Raw genomic sequence first — 19128 nt, 5'->3', positions numbered from 1 at the left:
TATTTATGAGCAAAATAATTATAATTTCTGCTTACAACCCCACCCTATCTGGTCCCATACACTCTGTGGCTGGGGAAATGTGGGGGTAAGGGAAACGGATGTAGACATGTGGATGGTACCAAGAACCCAAATGCAACCCTCACATTTCATGCCTTCATTCAGTCTGTTTTTCAGCAAATATTTGCTGAGTCCCTGCTGTGCCAAGCACTATGAAGGCACAAGGGAAATGCATATCCAATCTATTCCCAAGTCCTCTTCATTTGGCCTCCTGTTCATTCCCACATTCTCCACCCTTTTCATCCTAATCCAAGTTGCCATCATCCTTCGCCTGTGTCCAGGAGGGAGCATGACCTTGGGTGAGGTGGCTCTTTGGCTAAGGGCCATTCCCAGAGAGGGACCTGACAGAGTTGTCAGATACTTCAGTCTGTACTCGAGAATCTTGGTGGCACACTGCAGCATCTATGATTGATAGATAGATAGATAGATAGATAGATAGATAGATAGATAGATAGATGATAGATAGAATCAGAACAGGTGAGCCATAAAACAGCAGCTGCCATTACTACATATTCTACATTCTGCTTTTTTTCTCATTTTGATTTGATTTATTTTCATGGTTCTGGTGATGCACGTTTTGAAAAAAAAAATCACAGTGGTGGCTATGATCAGTGGGGTTGGGATAGTATGCTGTGGAAACACAAAGGTGGAGTACTCATTTGCAATTAGGAAATTGAAGAAGCCTTCCTCAATAAAGTGGAGATTAAATCTAAGGTAGATAGGAAGGAGAATGAGCCACTCTCTCTATCTGTGTGTGAGGGTCCTTGGGCAGAAGGATGAAGATAGTGGGGGGAATGTCTGAATTTTCAACAAAGATGGTTTGCTTGTGTGCTTTGCCAGAAATAAATGTATGTGGGTGACCTAGAAATGAAAGTATTCTGTCTTCCGGTCTAGCCTTAGGCTAGCAGCTCAAAAACCCTCTTGCTCTTCCTTAGAAGATAACAACAATAACAGAGGTGAAGCTTATGTGGCTGTTAAAACAAAACTGTTGTTTTCTCTTGCATTCATTTTAGGGAGGAGTTGAAGGAGTAGGGTATTGTATTAATCATACTTGAGTGATTTGGATTTCACCTCGATGTTGAATTATTTTACATAGAACAAAGATCAGCATAGTTTGTTGCCTCAAAAATGAGGGAGAAGAAGGGAAGAGGGGAGCAGAGTAGGTTCTTAAGTGTGTGTGAGGACCAGGCTGAGCCATGGCCCTAAGGCTCTGCCTCCCTTGTTTTGATGCCTTTCTTGTTCCTTTCTGGTGGATAGGCTTTTTATGTTTTAGGACATTATCTGACATTAGGCTTGGGGTCCTATCAGAATATCAGTTTTACTTTTCTAGATTTAGCGTGTTCACTAGCTTTTGCCATTATTGGTTATTTCAGTAGGAAAAAAATAATTCAGTTCATCCTTTTATTAAAAAATGACTCAGCAACTGCAATCTGACAGGACATTTTCTCTCATTTTCATGGATAATTTTTTAAAACTCTTTTATCTCCTTTTAGAAGTTTTTTCTTTTCAGAATTTAATTTTTAGTTCTTGGTTGCACATGCATTTTTTTCATTCATACGTTTGTCCATTTTAGAGCTGGGATCTTGCTGTGTTTCTCAGGCCGGCCTTGAACTCCTGGAGTCAAGCCATCCTTCTGCCTCAGCCTCCCAAGTAGCTGGGAGTACAGACGTGCAAAACTGCACCAGCTTGAAACATGTATTTTAGATCTAAATTTAGATGGTGTCTATATTTGTATTAAATTTCTCTTGTAAGGAAAAATAAATTAGAATTGGGGTACTATTGTATTTTCCCTTCAAAATTCTATTGTAATAACATCCCCTTTGTTGCACTGCCCCCAGATTTAAAAAATAAATTATTAAAAATCCTATGTAAAGCAAAGATGACTGGTTTGATATTTAGTTCCAGTTAAGTAAAATATTAAAAGTTTGTTTTAAAAATTATTTTAAAAGTTTGGTGATAGAAATTTGTGATTTAGTAGCTGGATGGTAGAAGTGGGATGGAGGAGAAAGTGTCCTGAGTTTAGCTGTGAAGTTTTGGCCTCATCTCTAAAAGGAGAGGATTGGGTTAGGCTCTTAGGGGCCCTTCCTACTCAATTCATTTCTGATTTTATAAAGTTGCCTCTTTAAAAACTGTCTTACAATGACTGTGCCTCAGGTTCCTAGTGAGCTTTAGGTCGGCTGACTCCCTGCCATTCCCTCCAAGTCTGCCTTAATCTGGATCATAACTTAGCCTGATGTTCTCTGGGGATATAAAAGGCAGCTCACGCTGGGCAAGTTCCTTCGTGGCCCTTCCCTGACCAGCAAAATGTGACAGCTCAGCATCGTGCCTGCTGTAGCGTGTGGGGATACCTTTGCCTGGGAGTGATCTGAGGCTACTAATTGTTCCACCTCCAGGATCTCACGTAAGCCCAATCTGCCATCCCAAGGCATATTATTCAGTCATCTGTCAGACCCATTGAGAACTACTGTTTCAGCCGGGAAATGAAATTTAAAATTTAAAATATTGTTTTCTTTTCCAGTGTTACGTTCCGTCATTTTCATAGTGGCTACTTAAAACAAAAAACCAAAAAAAAAAAAAAAAAAAAAAAAAAAAAGCAACAACAAAAGCCATGTATACTAGGTTTTTTTAAAAGAGCTGATATTTTATTTATTCCAACAAGAACTGCCCACTGCCTGTGTTTGAAATGTAACACAGGTCACTTTTATCCCGCCTCATCTCTGGCCTTGGGCCAGTACCATGGGCTAGCTCAGCCCTAGGCTGCCGATGGAAAGAACTAGGTGTTGAGGTGTCCTTGTAACAAATTATTCACTCAAAGGGGATTTCCTGCTTCTTAAGGACTTACAAATCTACTGCAAAGTCTCTCAAAGTGCATGCTGGCAGACATGCGTCAGGGACTCCCTCAGGAATGAGGGGAGCTGGGAGGCAGAGCAGATTAGAGTTGGGCAGTCAAGTCCCTGCTTGAACCAGGGGAGTTCACTTAAGGTTTTATTTGGGAAAAACGTTGGGCTGCAAATGGAGCCACAGGGGAAGGAAGGGAGAGAAGAAGGAAGACCAGAGAGGGAGAGAGGGATATTAATCCTTTGAGGTCCTTGGAATAATACACACAGGGACATGTTCATTGATAGAGGTGATGAGGAATCGACAGTGAGGTATCAGAGGACAGAGTACTTTAATTGAATCTCGAAAGAAAGAGTAAGTTGTCTGAGGAGTCAAGAAGGCAAAGGGCATCCCAGACCAAGAAAACATACCATCTGAGAGGCCAGAAACAATAAAGTACATTTACAGAAGTGCAAACAGTTTGTTCTCAAGGTCCAGAGAGTAAGGGCAAGTGAGAGCCTACCAAGGTGGTATGGCAGAAAGGGGGTCAGCTCTTGGATGGCCCTGCAAGCCATGTGCAGTGGTTTGTCTGTATCCTGTTACACGTACCATTAAAATAATTTCAAGGCAAATCAGCTATATAATATCAGACAGACCCTCTGTATTTGCCTACATTTCCCCTACCCTCTTTCAGTGCTTTAGCAGATGAACAGCCATTATTTAAGACATGATTTATAGCCATTACTTTAAAGTCCACTGTTGGTTACAAAGCTGGTGATTCCTTTGCAAGGGTCATCATTACGGCATCACAGACTCAAAAGAGGATGCCGTTGCTACTTCTTCCTTGTGCAAGATTGACTCTTGGTTTGCAGGAAAGGTAGCATTGCTGCTCTGCAAGAAAGTTGGTGTTCCTGGTTCTGTAGCAGTGGCACTTCTGTCCCTATCAATCTTGTGAAAACTAAATTTCTAATTGCTGCTTGGGATGGAAAGTGTTGGTAGTGCTGATACCCACTCACTGCCCTCTCTACTAACCACTGAGCCCAGTCTCCCCAATTTTGTAGATGGGGAAATGAGGGCCCAGACACACCCGGCGGTCATGGGCAGAGCCTGGACAAGAACTGGGCCTCTGGGATTCTGGTCTAGGGCTCTTTACAAGGTAACACACCGTCTTCTCCCTCGATTTCAGGAAAGTTGAAATAAGTGTGAGGGGCTGTGTCTGTGACCATATTGGATTACTGACCTACTGTCTCCTTCTTTGTGCTCTTTCCCCAGTGAGGAGGAAGAAAGGGCAGCAGAATGGGGGTCAAAAGCGGAAGGAAGCACCACCAGAAAGAGTAAATTTTTAAAGCTAAGATATGTGAAAAGAAAGAGGGCAGGCAGAGTGGGCAGAAGTTAAAGGGCCAGAGGAGTGGGGAAAATTAGGGTAGTAAGGGAGAAAAGTAGCAGAAAAAGGGAAAAGATTCAAGAGCACAAAGATATAGGAGGTCTCAGTTACAAAATTGACCCACTAATGTTTCCTACCACAACTTTTAAAAAATTTGATCCCACTAAACTAGCACATTTTCACCAACTTCAACTACCGAATCCAGATCACACAGGGCCAATCACTTTTTCCACATCACAATTAAACATGCCTCCTTATCTGTTGTTAATTCATAAACATGCCACAGCGTCTATGGGGTAGGCCCTTACTATCCCAGGTACTGGAAATACATTGATGAGACATGGTCCCTTGCCTTTATGAAACATACAGTTCAGTAGGGAAGACAACATTTAAAATTCACCAGAAGACGGGACCATACATAATTACAGCCAGCATCTGCTGACAGCTAATCTGCATATGTCACTGTCAAGTACTTTGTATACATTATCTCATATCGTTCTCACTACAACTCTCTGCATTAGGTATTATTATTATTTCAGTTTTTGAGATGAGGAAACTGAGGCTTGGAAGGTTGAGGGGCTTGCCTAAGGTCATGCAGCTAGGTTTTGAATCCAGCTGATCTTAGAAGCTACATTTTATTGCCTGATAGCAATAAGTAAAATGTATTTTGGAAGCTATATATAAAATTCATGTAAAAGTAGTGAGTATGACCATCTTTGCTGTTGTCTGAGAGTCAGATGTAGACATTATGTTTTCTCAAGGAGCAAACAAAGAGAAAATAATTCTCTTCCGAGAGTGCCCCCTTGGCGCTCCCTACTCGTTTCTGATTTTGCCATGTGGTTGCTGCTTCACTGTGGTTCTAAAGACCAAAAGAGCCCACCTTGGGGAAGCAGTTCCTAATATTCAACACTGTCTCCTTGATCACAAATTTGGATTGATTGCTATCTGTTTTAGTTTAGGCTCCCTTTTAAGATAAAGATAAATGAACAATCTCAGGTGAATTATAGCAGAATCATATCCAGTTAAAACCATTACAGGATATTTTAAGAATGAAAGAAACCAAAGTTTCTTCATCTACCGAGTGTTTTCTAACAGAGATATTTGTGTGTTCTTCCACGCAGGCCTAGCTCCCCTTCCACGTAAATCCTCTCACATAAGCTCTTGTCAAATGCCTTGGAGAGGAGGTAGAACCAAATTGTTCAACATTGCATTTTTTATTTGACTTGACACCCACTGTGAAAATAAACAAAGTGACTGGGGATGTTTTACAAAATAAACACTAAGTAGACATGGTGTTTCTGTGTGTGTCTGTCTTTCTGTCTCCCCCCATTGACATAGTACAGCGCTGATCCAAGCAATTTTTCTTTATGGTTGGAATTGAATGCTACTATTCGTCATCAGAACTAAATCTTTTGTTATTATTTTTTCTTTACAGGGTCGTCATGTCAAAACGGGCCAGCTTGCAGCCATTAAGGTTATGGATGTCACAGGGGTAAGTGTCTTTATTTTGCCATCTCAATAGCCATGCAGATGCTCTTTGGCTTACGACGGGTTCACATCCTGATAGGCTCATCATAAGTAGAAAATATCGTTAAGTTGAAAATGCATTTAATACCCATAACTTATCGAACATCATAGCTTAGGCTAGCCTACCTTAAACATGCTCAGAACACTTACGTTAGCCTACAGTTGGGCAAAGTCATTTATCGCAAAGCCTATTTTATAATAAAATGTTGAATATCTCATGTAATTTGTTGATTACTATAGCGAAAGTGAAAAATAGAATGGTTGTACAGGTACTTGAAGTATGATTTCCACCAAATGCATGTTGATTTCACACCACTGTTAGTCAAAAAAATCGTAACTTGAACCATTGTAAATGAGGGACCATCTCTATATTTGTAATAAAGAAGTTAATGATAGAAAAAAATTGTTTTCCAGAAAAACAATCTCCCTAAATAGCTAATATCTTTCCCCACTTGTGGCTAACATAAGGAAGTGTATGCAGTAGCTGACTGAAGAGATCATGGGTACATCACTCTAATTAAATTTGATACCTACACACTGCCTTATGTAGTTGGAGTGAATACTGTGTGCCAGTAATTTACATAAACACAACCACAGATATTTACATATGAATGCAGAACAAGGATGTGAAGGTATTAAATGAATAATACTGAGATTATACAGAAGAAATGAGTCTTAACTGTTTTCCCAAAGGTCTGCCCACCACTGGAGTCGACAGGAGCTTGGATGGCTCTGAGATCTTAGTAGGACATTTAACATGAATATTTCCCAAAACAAAATATTACTGATCAAATAATCACAATAAACACAAATTCTTATCATTATAGAGCACCAGTGAAACAAAATTTCTGCCTGGATAATCAAAAGCAATCTAAGAAATAGATTTTATTTTAAATACAATCTAATGTTTTCGATCCCTTTGCTAGGCCTACTTAAAATATTTTAATGCCTTTTCAAGAGTACACAGCAAAAATCTGACTTGAAAGGATTCACTGGACATCAAAGGCATGTTAATAATTTTCTGTTGTCCTGGGGATTTTTCTAAGATGTCTGTCTGCTGTACATGAAAGCTAAAAGACCAAAGTCTTCCATTCAGCCCAGAAGTTGATTATTCAATATAAATAGACATAGAATGAATGAGTCACACAAAAGCATCAAATAAGAAAAACAAATAAGAAAAAAATAAATAGAAAGACACACAGTATGTCTGTATGTCAAACTTCAACCCATACCTTTTGGGCTCACTTTGTTACCTTTGATAAGTATATGTTATGTGATAGTTACCTACTACAATACACATTTCACTAATTATTGTTCACACCACACATTGTACTGACTTATTGTTGATCTAAATTCCTCTTTAAGTTATATATATTTTTAACCAGTAAAAGATTATGTTCCTGTATGTTTGTTACCATTTAGATAAAGTACTAATTCTTTTTATTTGTCTTAAATACATTATTTAAGTTTTAGGTATTACAGAAGTTCAAATATTTAGTCCCAATTAGTTTATTAATTCACCTGGCCCTTACTGAATAATAAAATGTATGTGCATTATATTAATTTGGTTTAAGAAAACTCTAAATAACTGCAGATTAAGCATAATAGAAGTGTCTTGCTCTCTCATGTTAAAGGAGTCTAAAGGTGGACAGCCGAGGGATGTATGTCAGCGATGTGGTAGAGTGAAGGATGTTTTTATCTTTCTGCTCCATCATTCTAACGCATGGCCTCCACAGTTAAGTTTGCTTTATGGTTCAAGATATTTATTGGATTTCCATTGATCACACTTTATGGCAGGTAAAAAAGGGAGAGCAGGGGGAGCAGAAGGGTACAAATGAGCCCCTTCCAGTGAAATATTTTCTACTTCCATACAACATTGCTACTTACTTCTGCTTTCATTGCCTATATCTAGCTGCAAGGGAAGCTAGAAAATGTAGTCTTTTATTCTGCTAATGTGTCTAGTTAAAAATCCAGATGCTGTTAGTCGGAAATGAAGGGAAAGTGGATACTGGAATGGTCGATTAGCAGGATCTGACACAAAAATTAAAATCAGATACTATCAGTCTCTACATAGAAACCCATTATAAACGTGTAAACATTTTACAAAGCTCCAACCACAGAACGAATCAGAATTTGTTTTGCAATTCAGCTGAAGTCATACTACTGTATTTTCCTTGGATTGAATAGGATCTCTGCATAATGAGATGAGCTTGGCAGTTTAACAATTAATGGTTGTGGAAGGAGTCCAAGACATTCATGCTGTAGATTAAATTCTATTGTGTGGTTCTGAAGAACTACAGATGAGAGTTCCACTGATTTCATTACTCTTGGTGCATAAAATGTGTGTTGATGTTCAAAGTATGACTCTGAACAATTTAAAGCCTCACAAGTAGAACCAGAAACTACTCAAGAACCACTATTGCTAGACCACCTTGCTTGGAATTAAAAGTTACACAGTTATTTTTCCCAGAGCATGTATTTTCAGCTTAAGGAATGTCAGTTAGTCTTTCTAAACTGGGTTTCATTAAGCATCTAAGCCCTACAGATGATGATTTGAGAGACTGCCTTCTCAGTTCTTCCAAGGAGGGTACAGAGGTAAGGCCATTTTACATGCAAAGGAGTGTCAATCCATTGCATAGAGTGGAGGCTTTACAGTATTTAGGCTTAATTCTCTTGGGGAACTCCTACTGAGGAGGGCTAGATAGTTTCTGTGATTCAGTCATGTCGTTGATGATTATTTAACCACTGACTTTTAACAAAGGCAAACATGGATGCACATCAGGAAATGGTTTTCTCATTTTTGTGGTATCTGATGTGGCATCAAGCGACTTTTGTATCACCCCCTTACACATCACAGTCAACATAAGATTTGCTTTGTGAAACTCATGTGGTGCCTTTAGAAGACAATCTATTCTATTTTGCCATGTTGTCTATTGTGTATTACAGAATGCTGTAAAAGCTTCTTACCAATTATTATAATTGTACTCATTATGGCTGCTCTGTTAAAAACTGAAATGAATTCTCAAAGGTCATCTTTGTTAATTGTATGCTATGACCTACTACAAAGTTACTATAGTTTATTGTTATAAAACTGATAAAGCCATAAGCTTGACATCAATTTTTAAATTATTGTTTTTATTCTACGTCACTTCCTTTTTGTATAAAATAGCCATTGAGAGAACTGGATATAATGCTTATATCCTTCCATTTTTAGAGCTGAAACACTTCCAAATTTGCCAACATTTGCTTCAGAATTTGTGCTTAAACTCAAGAGTAGGCCTTGAAGATCTTATAGTTCATGAAATCATTATGGAAATTTCCCCATTTTGTCACAGTCTGGGGTTTACCTCTCAGCTGGATTTTTGCACTCTAGATTGACCTACGGCATCTAGGAGGATCCCGGGTAGTGTTTCTCAAAGTAGACCATCAGCATCAGTGGGCAGTCGGCACCCCTGAGGTACTCATGAGAAATGCAAATTCCTGGGCCTGCTGCAGGATTTCTGGGGTAGCCTCAAAATCTGCCTTTTCTATAAACTCCTCGGAGTGTCACACACATCAAAATGAGAGTACCACTTTTCTAGGGCCTCGTATTTACTTCTTTCTGGCTACCAGGTGTGAAGGAGCTATGGTTTTTTGGGGGTTTTTTTGTTTGTTTTTTTTTTTGAGAACGCTGTAAATAATCCCCATTTTCATTTGGATAAAAATTCCTAGTGTAAAGTAGTCCCTTTACAATGACATCCTGAAGTGCATATAGGACTTAATGAAATACTAATATTGTAAGCTTTTGCCTTTTCAATGACTGGTTGTGATTACACTACTCAGGACATTTGGGGTTGTAGTACCAAACCTCCACCCAAAATGAATGAAGCTGAAAAGAGAATTTACTAGCTTGTATGAATTAAAACAACAAAAACCTCAGCACAATGCAGAGAGTCACCTAACATGATCAGGATTTTGTCTCTCTCCATCTGTGGGTTCTGCTTTCGTCCCAGCAGCAGCTGCAGGCTCATGTTTTCACTCCTCATTGCCATTGGTCCCAGCAAAGGTGCCAGTCTGAATATCAGTGGTCCAGCTTGGACCATGTCCCCATCCCTGAGCCAATTCCTGACTCTCCAGTCCACGCCTGGGCTGGATGCCTGGCTCTGGAACCTACCGCGGGACTGAGAGTTGGAGAGAGTTGATTTCTCAAAGAAAAACCTGAGAGTTATTATAGAAAAGGGTGGGAAAGATGCTGGGTGGGCAAAAACAGGAGAATTCTATGACTATAATATCATATAGTGAGTGTGTTCAAAACTGATTTGGTCCTTAAGTAAAGTGTTTCTCTAGTTACATTTTTTATATTCCTATCAAAAATAATAATAATGGTAGCTAACACTAAATGAGTGATTACTATGTGCCAGAACTCTTTAAAATACTTTCTATATGTTAATTCATTTGATCCTCTCAGCAACTAAGCAAGCAGTTTCCATGATTAGCCCCATTTTAGAAATGTGAAAGCCAGGCATTTTAAGTATCTTGCTCAATGTAACATGGCTGCCAAAGGAAGGAGTGAATATTTCAGCCTGAGCAACGTAACCCCATCCTTTAAGTCTATCTTCTTAACCACATTGTTTTCAGTCTTCAATTCATGTAGTGTTCAATTTCATGTGATTCTTTTTTCATTGATTTATTCAACAAATATTTACTAAAATCTACTTTATGATAGGCACTGGAAATTTAAAGATGAAAAAAATGGTCTTTTGCCTGCTCACAGTAATACAACCTTGCCCTAAATATTTATAAATAAAGCTTATACACTTTATAACAAGGCTGTAGAATGTGTAAATAACGTTACTTGTAAAGTTTGATGGGACTGTGAGGAGACAGTCCTCACTGAGGAAGCCCAGGAGGACAGTCAGGTGAGGACATTCCGGCCAAGAATACAGCCGATGCCAAGGCATGAGGCTGAGAGGGCATGTTCTGGAAACTGCACATAGCTTAGTTTCGAGGTTAAAAGTGCCAAGAAGGGGTTGATACAAGATGAATCTAGACACATTAGGAGGGGCCAGGTCATGAAGGAATTTAATACTGTGACAAGGAGTTTACAAGATTTTTAATTTTTAGTTTTCTCAGTAGAACACTTTGATCAAATAGTCTTAGAGAAAAACCCAATATATAAAAGAAGTGTAAGCAGGTTTTCTTTTCTTTTTTTTTTTAAACCAAGGGTGGGAGACCGTAAGTCCTGGCTCCTTTCCTCAAACTACTACTAGAGCCAATGCAAGAGCCAGAAGTTGAACAGGAGAGTAACACCGTAGGATTGCCTACTAGGAGGATCCATGCTAAGCCGTGCTTCACTGAATTCCTATTTCTGTCTTACTGAATTTCTGTAGTTGAAGCTTATGACCAGCCTCCATCTCTTTCTGAAGAGTAAGGAAGTGGTCTTCTCCCAATAGTAGACTGTTTTGCCCATCATTAAAGGGCTCAGTGAATGCTTGCTGAAATTGCACAAAAAGAAAAGAAAAATCTTTTCATCTTGGGTTGTTTGGTAGAGTAAGGGGGACACATTGTTCCAAGTACATTTGGTTCTTTCGTCCCAAAGGGAGGCAGTTCAGTGGCATAATTAATAGTATGCACTTAATAATATTGTTAATAATAATAATGACAATAGGCACGGGCCAAAAAGGGGCTAATACTCATTGTTTATTATGTGCCAAGCATTGTTCTTAGTACTTAACATGTATTAATTCATTTAGTCCTTAAAACAACGTCCATTAGGAGAGTACTGCTGTTATATCTATTTTACAAAGGAATTGACAGCAGAGAGCTTAAGAAACTTGCCCAAGCCCCACGGATAGTAAGTGGCAGGGCTGGAATTCAAATCGAGCCAGTCAGGGCATACCCACACTCTGCAAAGACATCTTATTATAGGATGAGAAATGGGAGAGTATTGCCAGAGCACGGCCTTCAGATTCAGAGAGAGCTGGGCTTATATTCCACTCATCTCCTTACTGATTGTGACCTTGGGCAAATCTTAACTTTTCTGAGCCACAGTTTTCTTATTGGTTAATGTTGCAAGCTTGTTTTGGGACTTAAGTGGCATATAATATCTTGTACCTGACACACAATAGATCTTCAATAGATGATTTTAATGGTTAGTGCCAGTAAGGTACATTGAATCACTGAATAAGACAGGCAATAGGAATGAAAAGATTTTAGTGTGCATTAAAATCCTGTAGTTGTGTATTTTGATGACAGTCTGATCTGTGAACTACGTGCCAACTTGTATTAGTTAATTGCTGATATGGGTAGATAGTTTGCACTCACCCTATCTTTACCACCTCAGTTACAGAATTGTTAGCCTTACCCTGAATGGTATGTAGTTGAAAAAATAGCTTACTAGAGCAGGATCCAGGAAAGAAAGTGAAGCTAGATTCCAGAGGCTGAAGGCTGAAATCACAAGATTTCATTCATTCATTTACTTGAGAATGAACGAATGCATTGTGCTACGGAGTCATCCTGTGAACAAGACAGACATGGGCACTATCTTCTGGAATCTTTTATTTTAGTACAAGACGTTTAGCAGTTAAACAATAGCAGTCACATTCTGACTAACTTCCAAGCAGTATACAGAGTATGAGAAGAGAATTTAAGAAGAAACTGACCTAGCTGGGTGGCCAATAAATGATTTCTGTGAAAGTGACAGCTATGTGAGATCTATAGGACGAGTAGACCTTGGTTAGCTAAGTGAAGGGGTAGGGGAGGTGCACCTCCACATTTGGGAGCTTGGCCTTCAGGTGATGTCAGCAGAGCTTGGGGATTCCCATCTGAGGCTCCTTTGCCACAGAGGCCCTCTGGACAGCTCTTTGGGACTTTTACTTTGGAGCCATTTATGTAGATGTCTTCAGCAGACAGAACAGTCTGATCAAGCACATGGTCAAAACTTTCAACAGAGAAAAGATAAACAAATGGGTTTTTTGTCTTCATAATACCCTCCACCTTTGGGGCTATTTTCAGTGCTTCAATTCTGTATGCTATACAGCATGTAGAACTTGGAAAGCTTCTAGGGTTCTAAAAATGAACAACTGAGCTGCCCACTCCATGCACACTTTAGCATCTGTCCTCTTCTTGCATACAGATTAGACCCCTTTAGGTGGCTTATATGTGTCTGGGTCTTTGCACATGTTCATGCATGCTGTGTGTAAGGCCTGGATGTTGCGCTTGTCATATGTGTATGCTCACCTGTTAGATACATTGCTTAAGTGCAAAAAATAGGCCTGGGGGCTACTGTCTATACCTCCAAACTAATAAAGGTGAGCAATAGTTTTAAAAAATATTTTTACATCATAATAGTTTGTATTCACTGGTCCTTTTATTTGTGTACCTCAAAGCATTTGATCAAAATTATAATTAATTCCTTTAGCCTCCTAGTGGGGTGGAGATGCCTATAGATGAGAAAATTGGCACACAGAAACTGGGGTGCTTGGAATCACTGACTGGCCTGTTCAAAGCATGATTTCCAACCAAGTTCCTCAGTAGTGGAACCCAAGGTCTCCTTCTGCAGGCCCATCCTTTCCTTTATGCTGCCAACACTTGCCACCTCATATTCATTCCCCTCTTTTGACTTCACTAGGTCCTCTCTTGTTGAGGTCTGTTGCTCTTCTTTGATTTGACTTCCTCACCAATATTTTGAATTTCTATTTAATGACTTGGGAAGTTCAGCTTTTATTTTTATTTATTTTTCATTATTTACGTTCAGGGGTACATGTGCAGAACGTGCAGGTTTGTTACATAGGTATACGCGTGCCATGGTGGTTTGCTGCACCCATCAACCCGTCGTCTACATTAGGTGTTCCTCCTAATGCTATCCCTCCCCTTGACCCCACCCCACCACAGGCCCCATTGTGTGATATTCTCTCCCCTGTGTCCATGCGTTCTCATTGTTCAACTCCCACTTATGAGTGAGAACATGCAGTGTTTGGTTTTCTGTTCTTGTGTTAGTTTGCTGAGAATGATGGTTTCCAGCTTCACCCATGTCCCTGCAAAGGACATGAACTCATCCTTTTTATGGCTGTATAGTATTCCATGGTGTATATGTGCCACGTTTTCTTTATCCAGTCTATCATTGGTGGGCATTAGGGTTGGTTCCAAGTCTTTGCTATTGTGAACAGTGACACAATAAACATACGTGTGCATGTGTCTTTACAGTAGAATGATTTATATTCCTTTGGGTATATACCCAGTAATGGGATTGCTGGGTCAAATGATATTTCTAGTTCCAAATCCTTGAGGAATCGCCACACTGTCTTCCACAAGGGTCAAACTAATTTACACTCCCACCAACAGTGTAAAAGCTTTCCTGTTTCTCCAGATCCTCTCCAGCATCTACCGTTGCCTGACTTTTTAATGATTGCCATTCTAACTGGAGTGAGATGGTATCTCATTGTGGTTTTGATTTGCATTTCTCTAATGACCAGTGATGATGAGCATTTATTCATATCTCTGTTGGTTGCATAAATGTCTTCTTTTGAGAAGTGTCTGTTCATATCCTTCACCCACTTTTATTTTTCCTTCTTTAAAACTTCTGTCTCATTTGAAGCCTACTGACTCTAATAAGCTTTCAAGGCCAGGGACAGGAACTGTGCATTATCCATCTTTGCACCCCATGCAGAGCTTGCTAAGGTCGAACCTGGCACTGGCACTGGCACCTAGTAGTTGCTACTACATTATGTATTATATATGCATATTATATGTATATCATATATATAAAATGATATGTATCATATATGTTGTATATTATGTCATTATATATAACATATATAATATATGATATATATCATATATCATGTATATTATAGATATCATATAGATATCCTATATATCATATAGGATATATGATATATATATAGATATATATCTATAGATATATATCATATATCCTATATGATATATAATATAATTATAATAATATATATTGCTATATAATATAATACATAATGTATATTATATAATTTATATTATATGTTATATAAGATGTATTATGTAATAATGTATATTAATTATTATATAATACATTATAATATATTAATATAATATAATTATAATATATAACAATATATTATATTTTATACAATTAATATGTATTATATTATATAACAATATATAATTTATTATAATTATATTATTACTAAATTGTTATAATTATTATTTAATTTAATTATTTAATATAATTATTTATTATAATTATATTATTACTAAATTATTAAATTATTATAATTATTACTAAATTATATATTATATATAACTATAATATACATAATTTAGTAATGGGTTTGCTGGGTTGAGTAAATCATTATTGAATGATTATATGAATATATATTATATGTTATAATATATAATATAATTGTATATTTTAAATATAATATATAAAATAATATGTATTTTAAATATATAGATATATAATATATTTATATATTAATATATATTTACATATTATATATTTAATATATAATAAATATAATTTAATATAATATTTAATATATATTTTATATTAATATATAATAAATATAACAATATAAATATAAATATTTAACAGTTAATGTAGATTTAATATTAGATGTAGATAAATATATATTTAATATATCTAATATTAAATATATATTATATATTTATTAAATCTAATATTATATATATTATATATTTATTAAATATATAGATTTAATATATCTAATATATATTATATATAAATGATATGCATATAATACACAGATAATATATAATGCATAAATAGTATATACAATGTAAAAATATATGTAGAGTGTAATGCATATTTATGTAAAAATAAATATAAAAACAATATTAAGATTAGAAAGCCAGGTGAAGGAAAGCAAATTGAAATTACAGGCCACAGAGAACTTGCTAGTTATTTTTCCCAATAACCAAAGCCAAAAGGGGGGACGTTATAAATTACACTGTTTATACTATCAGAAAAAAAAAAAACAACTCATTCCAATTCCTGTGGACTGTTACCTGAATTGTAAATCTAGGATCCTTGAAGATATAAGCCACGCCATTTATGGTAGACTTAGGCACATGGATGACATTATTGCTAGGTTTGAAACTTGTTTACTTCTGGGTTACTTGAGTTTGCGTCTTTTTGTTAATTCGTGGTTTTCTTGGGAGTCATGCCTCAGTGCAGGCTTGGGTGTGAGAAAGACGTCCTTTTGTTATCTACTCCTTTAAGGGACTCCACTTCATTGTAAGAGAAAGCAGGTTAGCCTGCTGGCAAAGAAGAGCCCTGCACAGTGTCAGTCTTCTGGAATATCCTAGTTCTGACACTTCATGGCTCTCTGACCCTGGACATATTGCTTAACCTTCTCTATTCTACATCTACAAATGTGGATAATGCCACTTCTCTCACAAAGTTAGTATGAGACGTAAGTATATTAATCATTATTTATGAAGGGTTTCAGAACAATATGTAGAACATGGTATTCAGTGCATATTGTTGTTATTATTACCAGGTCTTTTGCAGACAATTTTTATTTTTCTCTTTATAGCACCAAAAACCTCCAAAGTAGACAACATGCTACACGTTCTCCAGCCACACGACCTTGGCAATCACTTTCTCTGCCAGGAAAATGTTTCCGTCCCAATCTCACTATATCACATTTTCTCTTTTTTTCTTCCCAACTGGGTAACTTTCACCTAGCCTTAAGAAATCAGCGCAAACTTAAGTTTCTTGAGGTTAATTAGATCAGCTACCACATGCTTCTCATGGTAGTAATTTTGCATGTAATTGTCATTCTTTGATTCATATCTGTGTCTTCCACTAAACTGTAGTAAGCTTCATTGTAGCAGAACTTGAATCTGTTATGCCTATTGTAGTATGATTATATCACTGGCATTTAGCATTATGAGTGGAATATAGTAGGCACTTAGTAAATAATTCTTTTTTCTTCTTTACTTTTTTTTTCAACTGTTATTTTAGACTCAGGAGGTACATGTGCAGGTTTGATGCTTGGGTATGTTGTGTGATGTTGAGGTTTGTGACAAATGATTCTGTCACCCAGGTACTGACCATAGTACCCAACAGTCAGTTTTAACTCTTGTCCACCTCCCTCCCTACTCTAGTAGTCCCCAGTGTCTATTTTTCTCATCTTTATGTCCATCTGTACCCAATGCTTAGCTCCCATTTGTAAGTGAGAACATGCAGGATTTGGTTTTCTGTTTTTGCGTTAATTTGCTTAGGATAATAGCCTCTAGCTCAACCATGTTACTGAAAAGGACATGATTCCATTCATTTTTATGGCTGCATAGTATTGCATGGTGTGTATGCATACCACATTTTCTTTACCCAGTACACCATTGATGGGCACCAAGGTTGATTCTATGTCTTTGCTATTGTGAATAGTGCTGTGGTGAAAATGTGAGTGCAAGTATTTTTTTGGCAGAATGATTTGTTTACTTTTGGATATATACCTAGTAATGGGTTTGCTGGGTTGAGTAAATCATTCTTGAATGAATTAATTTAACTTAGAGTTAACATATACAGCAAATCCTGGTGCTGCCTGCAGAATGTCCTGGCAAAGTCCTATCAATGCTACAATGAAGAGATAGGGACTTAGACAACTCGTTGGACGACTCTGGGTCTGTTTCCTTAAATCTATTAGATGTAATAGATTTAGTACATCTAATTATTTATTATAATCTATTGTAATTATTTATTACAATCTGATTTATTACCATCTGTTAGATGTAATAGATTTAAGGAAACAGACCCAAAGCTGCACGTAACTTGACCCTGAGATAATTTTAGGTGATTTACATGCTCAATTCTCATTTAATTTTAAATATAAACATATAATAAACTGTGATTTAAAAAGCAGACCTCAAACTGTATGTTACACAGTTTGTATGTTATGTTGGTATGTTATACCAACTTTGAACACACTGGAAAATGCCAGCCTCTTAATTTGTGCTGCTAGGTTACCCTATTCATGTGCAGAGTGGCATTGATTGTGAAGATTCTACTTAAATTTCAAGGCATGCTCTTAACTATTTATCTTAGGAAATGCAGATTTTTCTCCATCCTATAGAACTGAAAGAAAAATGAAAATTAATAAGATATTAGAGCTGATGTGTAACTTTAAATTTCTTTCTAATTTTGTATTCACTAGAACAACTTCTTGTCATTGACTAATTGTGTAAGTAGATATTGCATATACAAATAAATGTTTACTGATTTTAAAAATTTAGTTTTTGTCAGCTATATATTTGCATCCTGAAAAAAACTTCTATTGCAGGGAGGGATTTCACTTTTACAAATTATTTTAGAAGCTTTTTAAAAACCACATTCTAAATCATAGTGACGATCCCTTCAAATTCTCGTAGCCTGTGATCCTTTAATGATAAATTGTCTCCTACATTTTGCCACCTTCAGTCAATGCTGAAGGTGAGAATGACAGGTAACACAAACACCTGCTTAATGGCAACAGCTGCTGTGAAAGCAGTGCAGATGAGCGGGAGCAGACACGGTTCTAGCCAGTGTCCACACATCTAGGGGATAGATGTGTGGACATATCTATGAATCTGTAGACACATTTATGAATCTGTACACCTTATACTTCTCTCTAGACTTCATCCTGACCAGTCAGTCTCTTGGACTTGCTGTAGGAATTGCATAGTTTTATTCCTGTTCCGCGGATTGAGAGTTAAATGTTGGGCAGACTTTATTACAGAGCATATAACTAATATTAAATGTTTTATTCCATTTGTAAATCCTAGCATATCATAGGTACTTAAAGTGTGTTCCCCTGTGTAATAAATATGCAACTTAAAATCCCTTCTTTATTCCTTGAAAGCAATCATAAGCAAATATTATTGTATGCTAACAAGCTTCTTTAATTGGAAGACAAAAGTCAGGGTTCTCATCCGCCCTGGCTTAGGATGCTCTTAAACTCTTCCGATCAATGACTTTGGTTTTGGTCACCATGGATAATTGCCCTTCGTCTGACTAGTAGTTTTCTGTATAGAATTAAGAATACTGGCTTTGGAGTCAGACAAATCTGGTCTTGAATCTGAGGTTTAACGTTTAAAATATGAGTGAACTTGGGAAAGTTACTTAACTTCTCTGAGACTCATTTAACTCATTTGTAAAATAGGATCCAGCTTCATAGCTGTTCTGAGTGCTCGATAAGATAGTTCATACATAGCCGCTGGTACACAGCAAACATTACATGAGGTTTTGGCTTTGGCTATGTTTTATGACCACATAGTGACAATCATGTTGCCATCAGAGGTCGTCAGTGGCTTAAAAGCATTAACTGGAATTATCTATTTCCTTGCATTTGAAAACTGCCTATCTT

The 19128-nt window shown here is 37.1% G+C and overlaps 1 protein-coding gene across 4 annotated transcripts in view; it reads left to right on the top strand.

Annotated features, from left to right (window-relative positions):
* Nucleotides 1-19128, top strand: part of TNIK (TRAF2 and NCK interacting kinase) — a 405268-nt gene that overhangs the window by 226030 nt on the left and 160110 nt on the right. For all 4 annotated transcript variants that reach the window (XM_003256453.3, XM_030822825.1, XM_030822828.1 and 1 more), the window contains one exon: nt 5694-5750. In XM_003256453.3, the coding sequence (XP_003256501.1) occupies nt 5694-5750 (57 nt within the window). The remainder of the gene's footprint in view (nt 1-5693; nt 5751-19128) is intronic.

The sequence above is a fragment of the Nomascus leucogenys genome, chromosome 11 (genome assembly GCF_006542625.1).
Source record: "Nomascus leucogenys isolate Asia chromosome 11, Asia_NLE_v1, whole genome shotgun sequence".
NCBI lineage: Eukaryota > Metazoa > Chordata > Mammalia > Primates > Hylobatidae > Nomascus > Nomascus leucogenys.
This window is presented reverse-complemented; position numbering and strand designations above follow the sequence as displayed.